The 19,460-nt window shown below is 41.5% G+C and overlaps 1 protein-coding gene across 4 annotated transcripts; it reads right to left on the bottom strand.

Moving 5' to 3' along the window:
* Positions 1-1,343: 1,343 nt before the first annotated feature.
* DDX6 (DEAD-box helicase 6) lies at positions 1,344-19,428 on the bottom strand. Of its 4 annotated transcripts, none has more exons than XM_071449422.1 (14): positions 19,281-19,428; positions 16,869-17,332; positions 15,358-15,421; positions 14,799-14,903; positions 13,449-13,578; positions 12,817-12,963; positions 12,429-12,527; positions 11,794-11,912; positions 11,197-11,325; positions 10,761-10,877; positions 9,208-9,271; positions 8,192-8,293; positions 7,290-7,473; positions 1,344-5,769 (listed from the first exon to the last, which is right to left on the bottom strand). In XM_071449422.1, the coding sequence occupies exons 2-13, from the start codon at positions 17,066-17,068 to the stop codon at positions 7,298-7,300; spliced, it is 1,452 nt and encodes a 483-aa protein (XP_071305523.1). In that variant the 5' UTR covers positions 17,069-17,332; positions 19,281-19,428; the 3' UTR covers positions 1,344-5,769; positions 7,290-7,297. The 4 variants fall into 4 exon arrangements, with proteins under 4 accessions (XP_071305523.1, XP_071305524.1, XP_071305525.1 ...); XM_071449423.1 differs by having other exon boundaries at positions 19,284-19,420; XM_071449424.1 differs by lacking the exon at positions 19,281-19,428 and adding an exon at positions 18,047-18,321.
* Positions 19,429-19,460: the final 32 nt, after the last annotated feature.

The raw sequence follows: 19,460 nt of genomic DNA, 5'->3' as shown, positions 1-19,460 counted from the left end.
TACTGGAAAAAAAATCCCAGAGCCTGCTAGGAATTTAAAACTCAGAACGGTCACAGCAACCTTAAATGAGTCATTTTACAGTAATATTTTCGCATTATAGTATAGAATATATAATCTTTTTAATTTGCCTCTCTCCAACGGGAAATAAATAATAGTATATACAAAATAATTGTATATACAATTAATAGTATATACAAAAAGGCTTGACCTTTAAATGTGGACAAGAACTAATGAAATCTGGATATTTGCTGTGAGCTCAGCAATAGGATTAATTATCTGTGTTGTCACAGATTAATCTTCTTGGCTTAACAAAAGCAATACAGTAAATATATTAAAAATAAAGCTATACCTTTGAATACATGTGTAAGTTAGTTTCAATGTAACCCCAGCAAATTAGAACACATTCGGCATTTATGTACTTACGCAGTATTTCATCTCGTCGCAACTGTACATTTTTACTGCTCCAGGGCCCCAGGCGCTGCTCAAAGTGGGACCTTGTTTGCAATCTGAAGTACTTAGTTACTGTTATGGTAAATTCCGTATTAATCTTTTGTTAAATTGTTTAACTTAAGCTATCAATTAAGTGCTGTTAGGTTTGCTGGTAAACCTTTATGCATAAACCACTGGTGAAGTCCAGGGCCTAGCTGAGCAGGTGGGTTGACTCTGAACCCTGTGACTCCACTTATCCATTCCTATCCTTACCTCTTTTGGCCCTTCTCCCCCAGCATCCATGTTGATAATTTTGGGTTGATTTTGGTTTTAGATTGGGTGTAGCCTGCTTTTGCCCTGTGTGCTTTAACCATCTAGGCCACAGCAGAGCGAACCTCGCGCCACTGAACTTTGCCCTGCTTTCACTATTACATTAAACCTGCTTTTGCCAACTCCTTTGCTGGTGATTTTTAAAGCATCTTTAAAAGACTCTTTCCAACCACCAGAACCACAGCAAACACAATGTCTTCTACCTTGCTGGCTGTTTGTGCTGCAGAAGTCAGGATGACTCGATGACATCAAGACATGAGACACAGCCCCAGCAGGATCTGCAGTGCTCCTCTGGCCCCTTGCAGAAATTCTCATTGTCAAAGAAGCAGCTAACTTGGCACTGCAACTTCTAGTCTCGAGGAGACAAGATCGTGGAGCATTCAGCCCTGGAAAAAACAGCTGCCATGTGGAGGGTCTGTGCAGAAAAAGGATGTCCTCTCATGGACATAGCTCATTTTATAGTGGGCCTCCCTTTCTTGAGGCTTCTCTCCAAAGGTTGTTCCATCCAATGCAGACCATGAGTCTCTATAAGGACACCAGCATGTTTTTCACTCAGCAGAGTTAAATTAAAAAAACAGAACAAATGGGAGTTCCAGGGAGCTTTTATTGAGTTTAATTAACAAAATCAGGATTTTTCCATTCATCTTTTTTGCACTCACAACTCATGAAGCTCTTCACAAGTCAGTGCTGCAACACATACAAAGCCAGAGAAAACACATTCTCAAAATCTGAGCTCCACTGGAGAGTTTGCCAATTGCCAATTTAACAGAAAGCCAATTTTCCCCTCCCTCCCTTGACTGTTTTGAAGGACTAGACCATATTTGTTTGCTGGTTTACAGTTAGAATAGCAACCCCTTGTCCAGGGTCTACTGGATTATGACACTCCACTTGAATTGCAAATATTTTTTTTCTTGAAATAAAAGTTCCAGTTTCTTTCAATAAGGGGAACAGTGACTATTTTCTTCTCCTGACACCCCTTCCCCAAAATTACTGGTTAAAATACAGCAAGGCTGTATCTTAATAAAGACATCCCTACTCCCCTCCCCCCCACCCCCCCCCCTCCACTCCTCCCTAACTTGTCTACAGCAGAATTTAACAATGCTTCCACGCAGAGGCATTTTAGCAATGCAGTGATGAACTGAGCAAAGCCTACAGGATAATCTGCCAAAGCCTTCTTGTGAAGTTCAGATGCATGCTCTTTGGCCCAGAGACCTGGTTGATTACAAAGATAAACTGTGATTCGAAAAAGATGGACCAGAAGTTCACAGCAAGCAGAAAACTCCCTGCAGGGACTACAGTTGCCCAACCTCTACCATGGTAGCTGTACTGCTGGAATCTCTGGGAACAAAATTCACTTTGTTCTCAGGAAGTAATGACCAGCAGCCCCAGCAGCATTATGAAGGTTCAGCATCAGGGCAAGAACCACCACAACAGCAGCTCAAGAGATGTGGCATAACAGTTCTGTAACCTCTCTTACAGAAACTGAGGCAAGACAGCTATCTGCTCAGGTTTGTGTCCTATCAGTCATTTGTAAAGAAAAAAGTGTTTGAAGCATTTTTAAATCCTTGGAGCAGACACCCTCCCCCCCATCCCAAATAAAAATAAACAGAAGATCAGAATGAGATGATTTGATACCACCATATAACACAACATGAATTCATGTTGAGCTTCCCTGTTCTTACCCACAAAAACAGTCACAGAGGGCAAGGAAAGATGCTCCCATCTCATTCTGGAAATTGAAACATGTATTTGAGACCAACCCACCCCCCTCCCTTTGGGAAAAGGCCTCCAGCAGCTACAGTGCCCACCTGACAGTGGACACCCAGAGACTGGCCTATAGGTTCTCTCAAGTGGCTGAAGATTTCTTCTTCACAGCCACCTCATCCAGTTGTGAAACTCCATTTCAGAGACTCAGAGTGACACTTTCAGACTTCCAACAAAAAAGGAATGCAGAACACATCAGGTCCTCATTCTCATCAACTTTGTCAGAGGAAGTATTTGACCTAGGGCTCATCACTGAAGGTTCTGACTAATCCATCTGTAAAGGCCGATAACCAGCAAAAACTGGAGCTCACAAGAAATCTCAGGAAGCCAAGATTTATACACACTCCTTACTCTTTGGTAGGGAACAAAACAACCAAGAAAACCCCAAACCAAAATAACCGAAAACAAACAAAAGCCCCAAACAAACAAACAAAAAGGGGAAGGAAAAAACAACAAAAAAACCCCCAACAAAAAACAAAAAACCAAAAAAACCCCACAAACAAACAAAAAACCCCACAAAAACAAAACCCCCCCCACACAAAATAAAAAACAAAACAAACAAAAAAAATCAAAACTAGGATTATCCTAGTCTTCTGGAGCATCTTTCCATTTGCAAGATCGCATCTGTTTGAGATAGCCTACTAGCACCAAAAATAGGCTGCTTCTTCCTTGACAAGAAGCCACCTAAAAATGGTGCCCCCGATAGTTTAGGTAAGTGCCATTCCTCAATGAGAGGCCAATTTTAAAGTAATACTTTCAAAAATTCTGTGCTTCAAGAGGGACCATCAATGCATGGCACCAGGCTAACCTACCACAAATCCATGCAGAGCACACACACCCGACTTGACATCGCTATCCTGTTCTTGTTACATGTGCATGCCCTGGTGAGATACAAAATTTATTTACATTTTCATGTCTTTGTTGCATTAAAATGATCCCTCTTCTGTCTGGAAAATCATAAGCTGGCTGCAGTACAGGAGCAAGATTTTACTTTTGGTCAAAGTTACCACCCAGAAGTTCCCACCCCCCCCACCCCCAAAAAGCACCCCAAAACTGTTTACATTTAGTACCTGCCAGTCAGATATAAGCTATGTGGCTCACAGAGACCAAGCTCTTGAGTTTGTATTCTAGTGCAGCATTTGCTACAGTTATGGAGTCACTGCTGACAAAAAGAAGAAAAACATCCCGAACACAAAAACCTTTCAATCTTGTAAAGTTGTTGTCAGGAGGCACCTGGCTTCTATTTATGATCATCAGGGAAAGGAATGGCTAGTCCACCTTGCGATTTCAAACTATTTTACTCCAATTCAAAAAAAGGGTCAAAATGGGGAGAAATTAAGACAATTAAATCCTGCCTCAGAGGTAAGCAAGCATGGTGTGAGTGCAGCATCTGTATATGCAATAAATGACTGAGCAAAAGGGATTGCATTCACCCAGGTGCCTCCTGACAGTGGTGGTTAACAGGCTAAAAGGGATTTAAAAAAGAGTAATTTTTTTGATTTGTCTCACTCCTTTTGCCTGTAGATCAGGCCAAACATCAAGCATGTTGGGAGGGGCACAATTTAAAGCAACACTACTTGACCAGAAAGCACTTTTCAGCAATATACAATGTAAAATGACAGACAGCAACTCATGGCAAACAAGAGTAGTTGGCAAGCAGCTTCCTGCAGCTTCTGACATTAACAGGGGTTTGCCCTTACCTGCTCACAGTTCTGCACAGAGGCCACTCTGGGCAGAAAACGCAGCACTGCAGGAAGTGAATCAATTCCACAAAGCTCCAGAACTGTCAGTTTATGCACGCAAATTGGTTTTTTTATGGTCTCTCAAACCCAAATCCACACCTTACGCGTATACTGCTCAGCGACACCCACTGGATTTCCCTCACACCATGGTGGAACACAGGTCATGGACTCCTTCAGAGCTTGTCAAGTTCCTGAAGTTTCTAAAGGGGAAAATCAAAGAGCATCTCCCAAAAGGCTGAGCTATGGATTTGGAAGTCTTGGAGCCCCACAAGTGATCTCTTCCATACGAGCAGTACAGGACTGTTGCTAGCACCAGAGTAAATCCATCCTGACAAGGGACACTTGTGGTGGCCTGCAGTTCACAGAGGTCAGGGAACATCTCATTGTTTAGTGTTGCAGAAAACTGAGCCCCTCTCATCTTTAGCTGCTCCCATAATCAGTCTAATCCCTTTAACCTCAGCAACCTTCATCATAAAAGAAAAAGTTATATATGAACCCAAACAGAAAAAAAAATCATATTTACAAAGTTTGTACAATATACACATCTGATTTTCTATGGGACACACTGCACCAGAAGAAAGAGGGCCATGGCTCTGAAACAAGTCTACCTATCAAGTGCTGTAACTACTAATGAAGACTCATGGAAACCAGTCTTTAGTGTTCTGCTAGAGCACAGGGCTTTTCTTATGGCTCCTGCAAAGGATCACAGGCTACTCTTTCCTTCTGGAGCTATGATGCTGCACCTAATCAGCCCAGATTTTAGGTTGGTTTCATTTTAAATACAGATATTTACAGTTTGGGTGAACTGTAGATGCATATCAACTCCTCCAATTAAAAAAAAATTTAAAAAAAAATTTAAAAAGTTGGAAAACAAAAAAAAAAGGAGTATTACCAGTAACCAATACATTTCACCTCCCAGCCCTGGGCTTGACTACATGGGAAGGAGGAGAAGGGGAAGAGAGGGGAACTTTGACCTCTGAAACCAAAAACAGATGTCGATTCCTTGGGCTGTGTTGGAAAGGTGATATTCTGAATGGTCTCATAGCATAAGGCACTTTGCACGAATAAGTAAGAAGCTCTTTAGCTTAAAAAATAGATGAGTAACCAGGGAGAAGTTGAAATGCACTCAGTCAATGGTTAAAGAATTTGAAATAGCAGACAAGCTCGTGTTCATCAAGATTCTTCTCTTTTCAGGGTTTCTCTTCTTCCCTTGCTGACCCTCCCACCCAAAGAAAACAAAATTTAAAACCAGCAGTTAGTGCAACTAATGTTCAATCAGCACACAGTGCAAACAAGTGGAAAAACAAAAAGACATTCCTCCTTTTATCTTCTTTCTTCCTTGCTGCCAAATTTAAAGAGAAAAAAAGGCCGAGCTCTTTTAGTCTTCATAGTTCCGAAATGAAAAGATGAAGAAAAACCCACAAAGAGAAGGGTATCCCCAAAGAAACGATGTGTCACAGATCTGGATCATAGGGCTTCACCTTCTGGCATGCGTAATCAAAGCCTAAAAAAAAAAAATGAAACAAAACAACAACAAAACCACCAAAATCAAACCAAACAAACAAAACAACCCCCCCAAAACCAAACAAATAAACAACAAAAAAAAAACAAAAACAACCAACCAAAGAAACCCCACAAACAAACAAAACCAGAAAAAAAGGCAGAAAAAAAACCCAATAAAACAAACAACCACAACACCCTCAGTTAAATCGGTTCTATACAAAACCAGAACACAAAGTGATGAATCACATACAGTAACTATGCAACAGCTCTCAAAAGGCAAAGGGCATATTGAACAGCTCAATACCAATTTCAGCTTTGTAGAAAGAGGTGCTGCTAAAGCCCTTCTGTACCTATGGAACATGACTACCTCCTGGTTTCTTGTATTTTAGGAAGCAGCAAACTGCTCCTGGGCAAGGTCCCAGCATTGCCCTTAGGAAGCTGTTCCACATTCATTAACTGCTACCATCCAAGAGCCTGTTCCACATTCATTACCTGTTTTGTATTCTATTTATTTATAGACATGGAGAAGGTTCAATCATCAAAGCAGAAGCTTTCAAGTCAGCTTGGTATGACTATCTAGGGCTATCCTTGGATGACTTCAAAGAAGGAACCATAGGTTCATTTTAACGCTATCAAGCAGTCTGCTTCTATAGCCACTTTTTTATCTTTGGTCATCTGAAAAGAATTTCAGCAGCTTCACTGGTATTGTCTTTCTAATTCCTGACCTCTGAGAAGAGTACACATAAGAATGATTTTCAGTCTAAACTGTATGGTGATGGATCTTGCATGACATCTTAACTCAGGTCAGATCATCATCCTGCAGCCAATTTAACTTGACTGCAGTCCAGGGCAAGTCATCTTCCTATAAAAGGACTTAACTCAGCAGCTTTTCCTGAGACAATGATCAGAGAGGGAGCACTTAGATGAGTCTCCAACAGTGAAACGTCATTTTCTGTTGAAACTACGTAGACGACCTCAAGTGGTAACAAAGATGAATTACAGTTCACTCCCTACTTGGTTCACTTCCAAGAATTCTATGAACCAAAGGATACAAAAGAGGCAGCACCTTTTGCTTGAACCTGGTCCTTCTGGCTGGTGAGGTGCTTACTCTTTGGTTGATGCTCTGTTCTCAACGCTATCCATTTTATCTCCTCACCTTTTTGAGGACTACTTTCCTCTCTGCCCCTCACCAATTTCTCATTTCAGCTTAGCAATACAGAAAGACCTCATTAGGCTACTAGTACTCCATCAACCATTTGCCACTCCCCCTTTTCCCCATTTTTGATCTCCTTAGCACATGGTTAGCATTTCAATCAAAACAACTAAAAAAATACTCATCCCTCCCCTCCCACCTTCAGCACATCCATGGAATTTCTTGCACTGACATTCTATTTCAAACCTGGGTTTTCACATTCAGAGCTTTTTCATCACATCAGTTTCCCTCTTCCCCTGAGGTAACACCAACACATCAACAACATTCCTTCATTCAACACATCACTATTCATCAAGGCACTTACATACCTGCATGTTTACTGTTTCTCATCTTCTACAGGTTCACTGTGGTATTCTGCCACATACAAGCTCTTGTCGATGTTGCTTGGTATGGGTTTAATTTCAGTTCCCAACTGCTCCTCAATACTTTTCAGGTTGAATCGATCATCATAGGTGATTAAGTTGATGGCCAGGCCAAGATGACCAAAGCGACCTTGACAAAAAAACAAAAACACACACCTAAACTGAACTGAGTTAACATGGGGTTGTCAGAAAAAAAGTCTGCAGACAGTGAAGTTAGTATCATTCTGTGATGTTAAAAACAATCCAGCCACACCTTTCACATCAGTTTTTGGTAAGGAGTTCTGTAGTGCTGTAGGAGTAAAACTCAGGAGGTTCAAAATGCTCTGACCAAAGCTCCAGGATAATCACCATCAAAAAGTCTTCCAGAGCTCTTGAACAAGCCTGAACTATAAAGTTCAACTACACTGAGTTCCTTTGTTTTTTGCCTTTCTTCAGGGCCTATTCTGCTGATTCCCAGACAGTAGAAACATATCTCAAAACACACGCAGAAGAAAGACACATACATCTCTAGGCTTGAGACACTCTGAAGCTGAGATTTTAGTAGAGAATTTTCCCAAACTGCAAACAGAGGCAATAGTAAGTCTCCTGAGAGAAAAGCAAGATATGCCTCTTTTTTTTTCCCCCATTAGATTGTTCAGGCCAGTTTCAAGAGAACAGCCCTTTATTCAGATAATATCCTCAGCGAGGATAGCCATCTGAAATGATACCCAAAAATAAATTTGTCAGAAAAATCAAAGCTACCTAAGGTAATTCTCAAATATAGTAATAAAAAACCAAAAGCCAATTCAAGGCTAAAAAGCATCACAGTCATCAGCAAAGTTGTACCTAAAACAGGTTTTTCCTCTCACCTGATCTGCCAATGCGATGAAGATAAGTTTCTGCCAGCTTTGGGAAATCAAAATTTATCACCACATTCACAGCCTGGATATCAATACCTCGGGTAAACAGATCTGAAAGACAATCCAGATCACAAAGAAAGTTAATTTCAATGAGCTCAAACGCTGAGAGTATTTAGGGTGTAAAGATTAACAGTGATTAACATTGCTTTGCACTAGTTTCCAAATATAAGCTTTCCTTGTATTAAAGGCAGTTTACATACAATCTTGTTACAGCTTCCTCTTGCTCTGTATACCTTGTAAACATGAATAACCTAAGAAGAAAAACCAAAACCACCAGATCTGCACATCTACACAGAAAAAATAACCACAAAGCTATTTTTTTCCACATTACACTATTTCAGAGCAGTTCTTCTCAAGCATCTCTTCACACAGAATTGTGCACTGTCAGTGTCACAACAGACTTGTGACCTGAACTACATTCCATCACCTCAACTACTTCTATTCTGCTTCCAGCAATTTTTAAGATGGCCCAGACATATGTAGTGATAGCAGACACTGCCAGGTATTGCCATAAGCAGGCCATATAACAAAGAACTCAGATCATACACAGGCCAGTCAAAACTACAGAAGAATTTAGAAAAAGTGAGCTATAAACACTTAAAAGAATCAGCAAAACTTCACATGACCATAGTCACAGCTGTACTGATATATCATACAGTTTATGACCCAGCAATTCAGGGAACCCTCACACATGAAAATAAAAAGAAAATTTTACTGCAACAGTGTTATTTGTTGGCAAGCTGCACCTTCACAAAAGACAAAATTCCTCATGCCTAAAGGAGTGCTGCGCCCTGCTAACATGTAGGCTTGACAAAGAGACATCTTACTAAAACATCTTGTTTTGGATCAGCTAACTGATTGTAGATCAGCTAACTATTGTAGATCAGCTAACCGATCTACAATACTGGGATAATGCACTTTCTATCATAAACTTTAGAAACAGGAAAATGTTTAGGAACTCTCACCAGTGCAAACGAGATTGCGGCACAAGCCATTTCGGAAATCATGGAATACACGATTGCGGTGCTCCTGGAAATACATACATTATAAACAAAGAGAAACAAAAAACCAAAACCCACAAACCAACCAGCTGTTACTTTTAGGTATATTCCAGCAACTAACATCCAACTTCAATCGCGTACATTTCTCCCCCTTGTCGTTAGAGAACAGCTGAGTTGAAACAAGATGCCAGTACAAATTTTTTAGCACTTCTTACCATATATTCTAAAGAACTAACTCTAGAGAGTCTTAATCCCATTTCTCAACAAAGGCAATTAACTTACTGTGGTTTAAAATCTCCTATGGTGGCATCCAAACCATCTCAAAAAAGGACTATCTAAAGTTAAAATCACCTGAAATCAATCAGGGAAGTTAAACTGGTATTTTGACTGTTCTCTTTCTCCAGCCCGGCCCCCTTGCCAAATTTCAAATGTTTGACTCACTCCCTCAAAAACTGAAGCTGGTAGTAACTTTCCCGATAGTAACTTTCCTTTCCTTTAACAGAATTAGGGGTGGGATGAGTCAGTTTTCTGTGAAGACTCTCCCCTCACAAACACCTCACTTTGGGCTACACTAAGATTAAGTAATATCACTGTTGAGTGAAATTTAGAGAGGGAATGAACAAGCTGAAGCATTCTGCAAAAACATAGATGCACTTATCCAAAAAGATCATCTACTGACTGATCAAAAGCATACAAAAATCAAACATCAAGAAACCCACTTCCATATCTCTCTGTTCTCAATAACATCACCACTTCTGTTTCTGCCCAATTATTGCTCTGCATCTGCCCCATGAGCAGCAAGCTGTACTAGTTTACATATAAAATTTTAAAAAAATGTTTCAAAGTAAGCCTGTTCTACACGCATCACTTCAGCCTTCTGACATCTTTTAATAGTCTGAAGCTAGAGGAAGTATTGTACAGGAGCTACTGTACAATTAACAGAAACCCCTCTGCACCAGCAGAGCTGCAATCGCATTTTTTACCAGCAACACCACGGCCACAAGTGTACAGTTACCATACACTAGCCACAGCTATCACCAAGAGGTTTGATCCAATCCATCGCCTCAACTTCTCAGATTCCCCTGCAGTCACAGTGCAAGATTACTGTTTGCAAAGCCACAGAGGGCACTCAATGGGCTACGTACTGTGGTTTTTGTAATTTAATTCAGGCCCATTTTCATCTGAGTTAGTTACACTGTGTGCTCTACCCTGGCTCCCTGTGCTGCCAAAGCAAGGCAGCAGCACTAAGAACTGTGCCTTCTGGCTGCAGTTTGTGCTTACACTGGGACTAATTACCCTCACATGAAGTAGTAAAATACCAACTGGACACATACACTGAATAGTCCAGAAAGAGAGCTGGGATGGGGGAAGGTTGGAAGTGGGTATCTAAAACCAAAGCTATAGCAAAGCAATACATGTTTCAGTTTATGAAGAACATGCCAATTTAAAGCAAGCATGAGACTTAGTTCAGCTGTTCAGTAAAGCCTGAGGTGCAGTGGAAAAGACTTCATACTCACCTGCCTCATTTTAGCATGGATATAAAAGCAGGAATAGCCCAGTTGGGAGATCTTTTTGGCTAGCAATTCAACCCGTTGAGAGGAGTTGCAGAAAATGATCGACTGGTTAATCTGGAGCTGAACATATGAACAGTATTCTCAATAAATGCAGCATTTTACTAACAGAGGGTCCCAGACACGTCTAAATCCCATGCCCATACGGCAAGTATGCTGCTGGTAATTTACATCAGATATATTTTTGTATAGGAAGGGAAACAATTAAGAAAGTTCTCTAACACAGAGATGCTGGACCAGAAGCATGCATTTTTAGCCTTAGATACATAGCACATTTTGACAAAGAACTTTCATTAGGCCGCCTTTAAAATACTCAGCCTTATTTATGATCCCAAGAGAGAAAAAGCTTCTGGTATGCTCCCGACACAGCCCTGCTTCTTACCCTGGAAAAGAGTGTATTGAGGCAGTGCACTTTCTGACGCTCAGTGACATAGGCATAGTACTGAGTAACTCCCTTCAAGGTCAGCTCCTCCATCAAATTTATCTCATAGGGTTTCTGCAAATGGGAATTCTGAAAAATAAAGATATTCATAAAGCAGGCAGATCTACGTGCAAAAGAATGTATGTAGTTCCCACTCTACACCACACTTAACTTCCTCCAAGGCAAGGATGCACTACTTAGCCACTCACTCTTCATGCTATGCTGAAAACAGGGTGGGTAAATTTTCACAATTACTTATATATCCGAGGTGACTAAGCAGGCCAAACAGGAGCACCCTCCACAAGCAAATCCAAACAGATGATGTAACTAATATACAAAGTAGAAAATAGCACCTTATTGGCATACACCTTTAATGCAACTGCAGGTCAAAAACTGCTTTCAAACTTCTGCCCTAGACTTAGGCTGATTTAGGTTAAACCTGTGAAGTTTAGATGTATTTAAAATACCAAACACTAACAGCTATGCACCACTTATCCACACCCTTCCTGCACAATGTCACCACCATCATCATACCTACAGGGACACATCTCCACTCACCATGAACTTCTGCACACTCAAAGGAAAAGTGGCTGAGTAGAGCAAAATCTGTCTGTTTTTAGGTAGCGTGAGGATTATGTCTTCCATTATTTGAACAAAATCTTGAGACAGCAACTTATCTGCCTGTAACAACAGAAGTAATAAACAGCAAGTTAAAATAATGGCGTAAGGTTTTAGCCTTTTGGTAGCTACACATTTGGGGGAAGGAAAAAAACCAGTTACCAAGGCTCCTACCAGAGCCATCCAAGAGCTTTCAAACTACATTTTCACTCAGAAGCTTGTATGCTATTAGATGTTCATAAGTCAATTTTATATACATTTATATATATGGTAAGCACAGCTGACTCAAACAGAAACCAAATGAAATGCATTCCTTTGTTGCAGAATAGACTTACTCTATTCTTCAGCATCAGCAAAGACAGGAAAGGCTAATCTTCCTAGGCTGTTTTCTTAGAAGATTTACATGCAAAAAATTCCTACTGTCAAAACAGTTTCTCAAAAATACTCAGAAATGGAGGAGACTTTACAATGTCTCTAAGCAAGTTTGAATCACTGCTGTGCACCAAAAGGACACACTGAGACACATCGTTCCTTTAACTTGGTGTTAAAATCCCAGAACATTTAACATAAGCAACTTGCCTCATCCAATACTATCATCTGGACATGCTCAACTTTTGCTACTCCTTTCTTGATGAGATCGAGAATTCTCCCAGGGGTAGCTATCACCACATGCACTGTAAGGTTAGAAGAGAGAGAGAAGAAAAAAAAAAAAAAAAAAAAACAAACAAACAAACAAAAAAAAAAACACCACAATGTTAAGATGATTAAAACTGTCTTTCCTTCCAGTATTCATGGCCATGTTTCACATGAACACTTTGGAAGAATGACAACAGTATACAAACACCAAAAAAGACGCTGTAGTCTGTTCTGTAAACAGGCAAATAGTAACAAGCAAAAATTCCACGACCCCATTGCAAAAGCCACAAAGAAACAGCAACCTTAGTATAGCTAAAGTGCTCTGACCTGTATCATCAAGTCTCATTATGTCATCTCGCAAATTGGTTCCTCCCGTTGTTGCCATCACTTTGGCACCTCCCATGTGCTTGCTGACTTGGATACAGATTTGACTGACCTGCAGGGCTAGTTCACGGGTGGGAACAATCACCATTGCTAGAAGTTAAAAACATCACTGTGAGTTACTAGTAACACCCTGTATCTTAAAAACTCATCCTCAGAGGAGACAGAGACTTCATGTAAAACAATGAAAAGCAGAGTCTAGGAATTCCAGTCCAGGTATCCCGAACAAGACCTAGGAAATGCTTTTGACAAGGCAAATTCCATGCAAGGGTTCTCCAGTCTTTGATGCACCCATTGCACAAATATCCCAGGCAGCATGCTTACTTATTATTCCACATTCACTTTCCAGGGCAAGACAGAAAAGTCTACAAGCCTTCTTCTATTTGAACCTTTTGAAAACAACTGTGGGACTTTGCAAATTACACCTCCCCATCATCACTCCCCATTAGCTTTCTCTGGAAGTACAAGCAGGTAACATACACTGCCCAATTTCATTAACCAGTTTTAGATTCAAGTCTCTAATGTAGTGACTGACACCATTATCTGGCAACAGCTAAATGTGATCCACCTCAACTGACCTTGTATATTGTCCTTCTTTAAGTCTAGCCGTTCAAGTAAAGGAATGAGGTAGGCTCCACTCTTGCCTGTTCCATTTTTTGCTCTAGCCAAGATATCCCTACCAGATAAAGCAATGGGGATGCTCTCCTCCTGAAATGCAAGGACAGAAAGTGCATGAGCAATTAATCATAAGTCATGTTTCACTGAAGAGGCTGACCAAATTTGACTCCCCTCACTAACAATACCACATGAAAGCTGACTGCTTCATGACCATTATTATTACTATCCTGCAACTACAAGCATGACAGACTCATAACAGGAAGAAGTTAAACCCATCAGTAAAGAGTTCCCCAGCACTTCCCACCTAGAAGTCCTTATCTTGCCTGATCATAAGAAAGGGACCAGGTACCACAGGTAAACCCATACTAACACATTAGGAAAATAGTGAAAAGTTGGGAAAACAAAAAGTGAAGAGACAGTGACAGTCACTAGCAAACTCCTCCTAAGGAAAAAGATTCCCCCCTTAATCTGAGCATTAGAACCACCTCAGTCCATGTGATTCCAGCCTCTATATTCCTGTGATATACTTCTCAAAATCTTCAGCCATCCAAACACAAGCCCCGTGTATTTTAATTTCACTACCTTTTTCAGCAACCTCTAAAGAAATCTCATCCTTTTGGAAAAGTGGCATAATTAGAATCTGTTTATAAACAAAGCAAGCCATAGTTTTCTCATGCCTTAAAGAGACAAGGTGGTAGAGCTGTGTCAGTGATAAACCTTGAGAGACCATTTAAAAGATAATTCAACCTTCCACCCCCTGAAGTTTACACATGAACAGTTCTTAATAGTACAAGCCTTAGAAGTAAAAGAAAGATGGAGGTACAGAAAAGTAAACTTGCTAAGATATTATTCTCTCTCCTACAGTCTTCATTACTCTTCTTCCACAAGACTACAATAGAAAGAGCCAACACTGTGATAAAGCCATAATTATATTTTTAACAACTAAAGGTACATAGCCAATGGTAACTCAGTTTTGGAAAATTTATAGAACAGACCTCTGGGACTACTTATGTGAAAGCACTGTTACTGAATAGAGAATTGTCAAATTAACAACTCCAGCATGAAAAGGAAAATCCAAGTTAAATGTCTCAAAAGAGTAAGGCAGTCCCATCACTAAGTCACTCAAGGATTGACTTAGTGATTTAGTTGGGGGTTGGAAATTCTTGCTTTTCCCAAGGGACACCAAGTTCTTTCGTTCACAGCTTCAATTTTCCCCAATGATGGCATAAGTATTGGACATTTAGGCATAAGAACGTCAATACATTTACAGAAGTTAAAAGCAGCATCTAAGTAGTCTGTTTGAAAACAACCTGAATAGGAGATGGTTTTTCCCAGCCCATTTCAAAAATTCCCATCAGCAACTCCCGTTTCAAACAGTAATCTTCAAACTCATTTCCTTTTGTGGAGGTCACGTCCTGAATAATCAAAAAAACAAGCACATCCATAAGATCAGGTCATACAACCTGCAGCTGTTAATTTGATCTGAAATTGCCTGTACAGGAACACCACGAATTACTACACAAGAGCTCCCATTAAGTCATACAGCGGCAAAGGAAACATTGGCTTTCTCAGAGCCAAACACAGCTCCTGAGTGTATACAGTGACACCTTCCCATCTGCCTCACATGAAGCAGAGGCTGCCTGTGTCATGTTATAATACTAATAAAGTAAGAAATCCACAGTGAACTCCATTTTTGAGCTTTCCAAGAACAGCATCACTCACAAGCAGCTGAGAGAACAAATTAATTCTTCATTTAGAACAGCAGGAGCTGCACTATTTTTTAGCCTTCACTCAGGACAGTATTTTACCACTGCAATCTCTCCCACAAATTTTATTTAATATTTATTCCTACAATTCAATCATCCTTACCGAAGTTTTGATTCTCAAATCCTTTGGAGGGAGTTTTAAAGTCTTCTTCCAGTCATCACCAGGTCTATAGCAAAATAAAATGAAAACAGATTTTTAAATAATGAATATTTTGATTTTGCACTTTTTTTTCTTAGATATAGTGATGAACATATTATATTTTCACCTCCTCAAAGCTAAAAGCGCCTACACATATGAGCTCAAATCTTTTCTGAGCTAAGCAGGATGTAACAGGCAAAAAACTGTAAACAGACAAAAATCACCTGTCTGCCAAACAAGTCTGAGAAATCTTTATCCAGTCATGATTCAGGTCCCATTTTTAGGGCACTGAATCAAACAACAGAACAGATATAAAACTGAGCACTTACTTAGTCACATAACAGAAACTAGCTATAATAAACCCACACAACAATATCTCATGACTTGAAAGAAAAATTCTCTTGCCCAAGGAAGATCCATTCTTAACCCCCAAGTAAAGTGAAAAGGTAAAAAATGCTTCTGGTGAAAAAACTTAGTAAGCAATCACTCCACTTATTGACCAAACTTCATTTTCTCTCTGTGAGATTTAGATACCCATCCTCTCTTGAAAGTCACTGTAGAGTGGAGAGAAAGTCTTTCTTGTCACCAGTCCCAGGAAGTTATGCGTGAATTGTGATGAGTTTAATTCACAACATTCATTAGAGTAACCACGTAATACATTTTAAAAAAAGAGGGGGAGGGAGCAGGTTAGGCAGATTTTAAGAACCTGAGTGCTCCATCCCACTTTCTCTGAGGAGAGCTGGCACTTCCTTCACAAATAACTAACAAAATAAAATAAAAGCCAGTGCTGTTCAGGAGGAGGAGGATCCATGGGGGGGAAAAAACCCAAAAAAAACACAATAAAGGAAAGCAACACATTACCACACCGTCCAAGTATTTTACACCTTTTAGAAATTCCAATCAGCACACTTCCAAAACTAGCTGGATGGGGAGCAGGATATCACAGTGGGACTGTATCCTCTCAGCTCAGCCTTTGATAAATTAAAGCCAGAGCATTACAATGAGAAGATCAGGTACTACTATTCCAGATCCGTGACAAAAGATAAATGACTTTAAAGCATTTCTCACCACGGGAAAGAACTAGAACTGCAACAAACTGAAAGGCGTAAACAATTAGACTGAGACCAGGTGGCATTTCCTTCTCAGTCTTAAACGTCAGTTCAGTTCCTTTTCACTCCTATACTTCCCTCTTGCACCAAGAGCAAAAAACACAGGATTCTAAAGCTAGGCTACCTCTGACAGTGGCTCACACTCAGAAAAGCACAGCATCAAACTGGATTTTCACAATAGTAACTGCTGGAGAGAAGCTTGCACATGGAAATACAGCTTTTTTTGTAAGGTACATGACAGGACACTTCTAACCACCCATGTGACAAAACAACAGAAGACAGTGTTTTCCAAGCAGGAATCCAAGAATGCTTTCCCATACACAACTTTTAAACATTCCTTTCACGGCAGCCAATACAAATACTTACTTAATAGCGGTGGTCATACTCTGTGCTTGCTGTTGAGTGCCATTATTGATTGTGCTGGCATTTTTCAGCTGGTTCATCTGTTGCTGAGTTTGTGTGCCTCCACCTCCTGGGCCCCCGCTGGGTTTTACAGGGCCTCTCAACTGCCCATTCTGACTGGATAGACCCATTATAACAGGGTTCTCTGTTCTGGCCGTGCTCATGCTTTTATCTTTAAAGATGTCTTTTTAGACTTCAAAACTTTGAAAGTCAGTACAGAAACTGTAATAACAGTTTATTAGACTCTCCAAAATGAAGAGATAAATAAGTCTTGCTCAATATATGAGTCCTTTATTGCAATGCAGGCAAGCACCTGTAAGTCACTCAAAAGTAAAGCAGTAACTTGCTCTGATGCACTGTGGAACAACTTTTTTTTAAAAAAAGCCCTCTATTGAAGTTCAGTTATATCACAATTCACTTGCTTCAATCTGAAAGAGAAGCAGACAATAACAATTAGTATGTGGATTTTTGTCTATGCAAATCACATCAATGTACTCCTGTATTTTAGAAAAATTTCTTCCCAGGCGATGTGCAACAACAGTACTTGCTTTTTTGTTTCCTCAGTGATAATTATAAAGACATTCATCAAACTTTTTTTGCCTTTCTAGAAAGTGTTGCCTAACATCTTCAGACACCAAAGAAAACTTCCCAAACAGTTGTGCTTTCAGCGACCTTCCACCACCTATCCCCTCACATAAAGTAACCATTAAGTGTATCAATTGCTTTGATGGCTCCTCAATTCCCCCACAAATTCCCCCACTTCCAGGATGCAGCCAACCAGCCCTAAAACATGAAAAATATTATGCATAAGTTTGTGACGAGAAGCAAGACTACCACAGGGAGTGGACATTCCAGTTAGAACTGACAAAACCCTTACATTACACTGATTGCCCTGCTCGGTTTGAATGGGAAATATAGATTATGCAAACCCAAAAGAACAGCTTACACTCCTCCAACCCAAAATGCTAGCTCAACCAGCTTACCCCCAGTTTTCAACCGGGTATTGATTTAAGGCTATTCAGAAGAGTGACAAAACACCATTATGCTGAATTGAGAGCAGCTGCCTCTTTGAGTCGGAGTGACTGAGCTTGAACTGAGGCAGTAACACTGCTGGTCATGCAGCTTCCTGCTTGTGATCTTACCTTCCTGCTGTCAGCGACAACTTATGTGGTTCTTGGAAGATAACATTTCATACACATGACTTAATATTGACTCTGTATGTAACAGAAAGGTTGCAAAAATGTGGAAAGACAATACAAAGTCTGCCCCTTACATAAAGCAAGCATGGACCAGAGCTAAAGGCTCCTTACAATGGTACCAGGGAGACAAAATGTCCCTAGTCCAAAATCTGTTGAAACAAAATCGTTTGGCTCGCCTTGAGCATCTGCATCTTGGGAAAATACAAAGGGAAGACCAGAAGACTACTGCTTCCTAACCTCGGCATTCACAACAAAATGCATGTTTTCCCGGTGAATAAAAAGGCACATTGAAGAGCATTTCAAGAGAGTGGAAAAGGAATTCAGACTTCCCAAGTGTTTTAAGGTGTGTCAGTGCTGGCTTCCAGCAAAATTTTAAAGTTTGCGATACTAGGATTTTCTGCTAGTTAACTTTCAAGGCATCTTCGAAAAGGTACTTCTCTTGCCCATTAACTTCGTAAAAACCAGAGGAGTTGCGAAGGTAGCCAGAGACGCCAATGAGACCCGACTACTAACGCCGAGAAGTTCTCCAATAGCGAAGGAAATGAAACCTCTGTCCCTTGTGCCCACACGCTCGTAATTATCTTTTAGAAGAACACAAGTTTAAAAAAACCCGCAAGTCTCACGGAACCCAAAAAAATCTCCCTGTTCCGATAAAAGAGACGCCACCATTTCGCAAACCAGCGGACTGAAAAAAAAGGGCCTCCATCGCATATCTCTGCTCTCCGGGCGCGGGCGGACGGCCGGGGCATCAGCTCCGGACCTCTTCCATTCCATCGGCTAGGCCCGGCACAAAGGGAGCCCTCGAGGTGCTCAGTGTGCCCGATGAGCCCGGGCCGCAGTGCGGAGCCCCGGGGCAGAGCGGTGGGCCCGGCGCCGCCCGCCAATCGCAGCTGCGCCACACCAACACCTCCCGCCCGCGAACAATGGAGCGGCCGCAGTTTGCCGCCTGAGCCGGCGAGGAGAGAGAGCTGCTCGGGGCCCGCCCCGCCCCCGCGGTCCCTCGGTCCCGCCGCTCCCGGTGCGCCCAGGCCCGATCCGGCCGTCCCCGCCCCGCCCGCGGCGCCGCCAGGCCCCGCTCAGGCCCGCGCTCTCGCCGCAGGCCGCGAGGCGCGGCCCGCCAGCAGCGGCCCCCTCGCCCTGCTCCCACGGAGCCATGCCCGCCCTGGCCCGTCCTCACCGCCACCAGCCGCGCTCCCCCTCGCCCAGGTACAAAATCCTCTCGCTCCCCCGGTGCCTTGTTATGGCGACTCGACGCTCCAAGATGGCGGCTTCCTCCTTCCTCCTGTGCGCCCTCCCCCTCCCGGCGGGCGGCACCGGCCCGCCCCATACGCATCACGTACGTACGTACGTACGTTCG

This window comes from Agelaius tricolor, unplaced genomic scaffold, assembly GCF_023055355.1.
Source record: "Agelaius tricolor isolate 1412-34295 unplaced genomic scaffold, bAgeTri1.0.p SCAF_29, whole genome shotgun sequence".
Classification (NCBI taxonomy): Eukaryota; Metazoa; Chordata; class Aves; order Passeriformes; family Icteridae; genus Agelaius; species Agelaius tricolor.
The sequence above is the reverse complement of the archived record's forward strand: the minus strand, read 5'-3'. Positions and strand labels throughout refer to the sequence as shown.

Excerpts from the sequence above, each read along its gene's own strand:
- DDX6 (XM_071449422.1), bottom strand. The coding sequence starts at position 17,068 with ATGAGCACGGCCAGAACAGAGAACCCTGTTATAATGGGTCTATCCAGT. Across the intron at positions 14,904-15,357 it reads ATTTGAGAATCAAAACTTCG|GACGTGACCTCCACAAAAGG; the intron begins GTAAGGATGATT and ends TTGATTATTCAG. Across the intron at positions 7,474-8,191 it reads TCATCGCATTGGCAGATCAG|GTCGCTTTGGTCATCTTGGC; the intron begins GTGAGAGGAAAA and ends TTTTTTGTCAAG.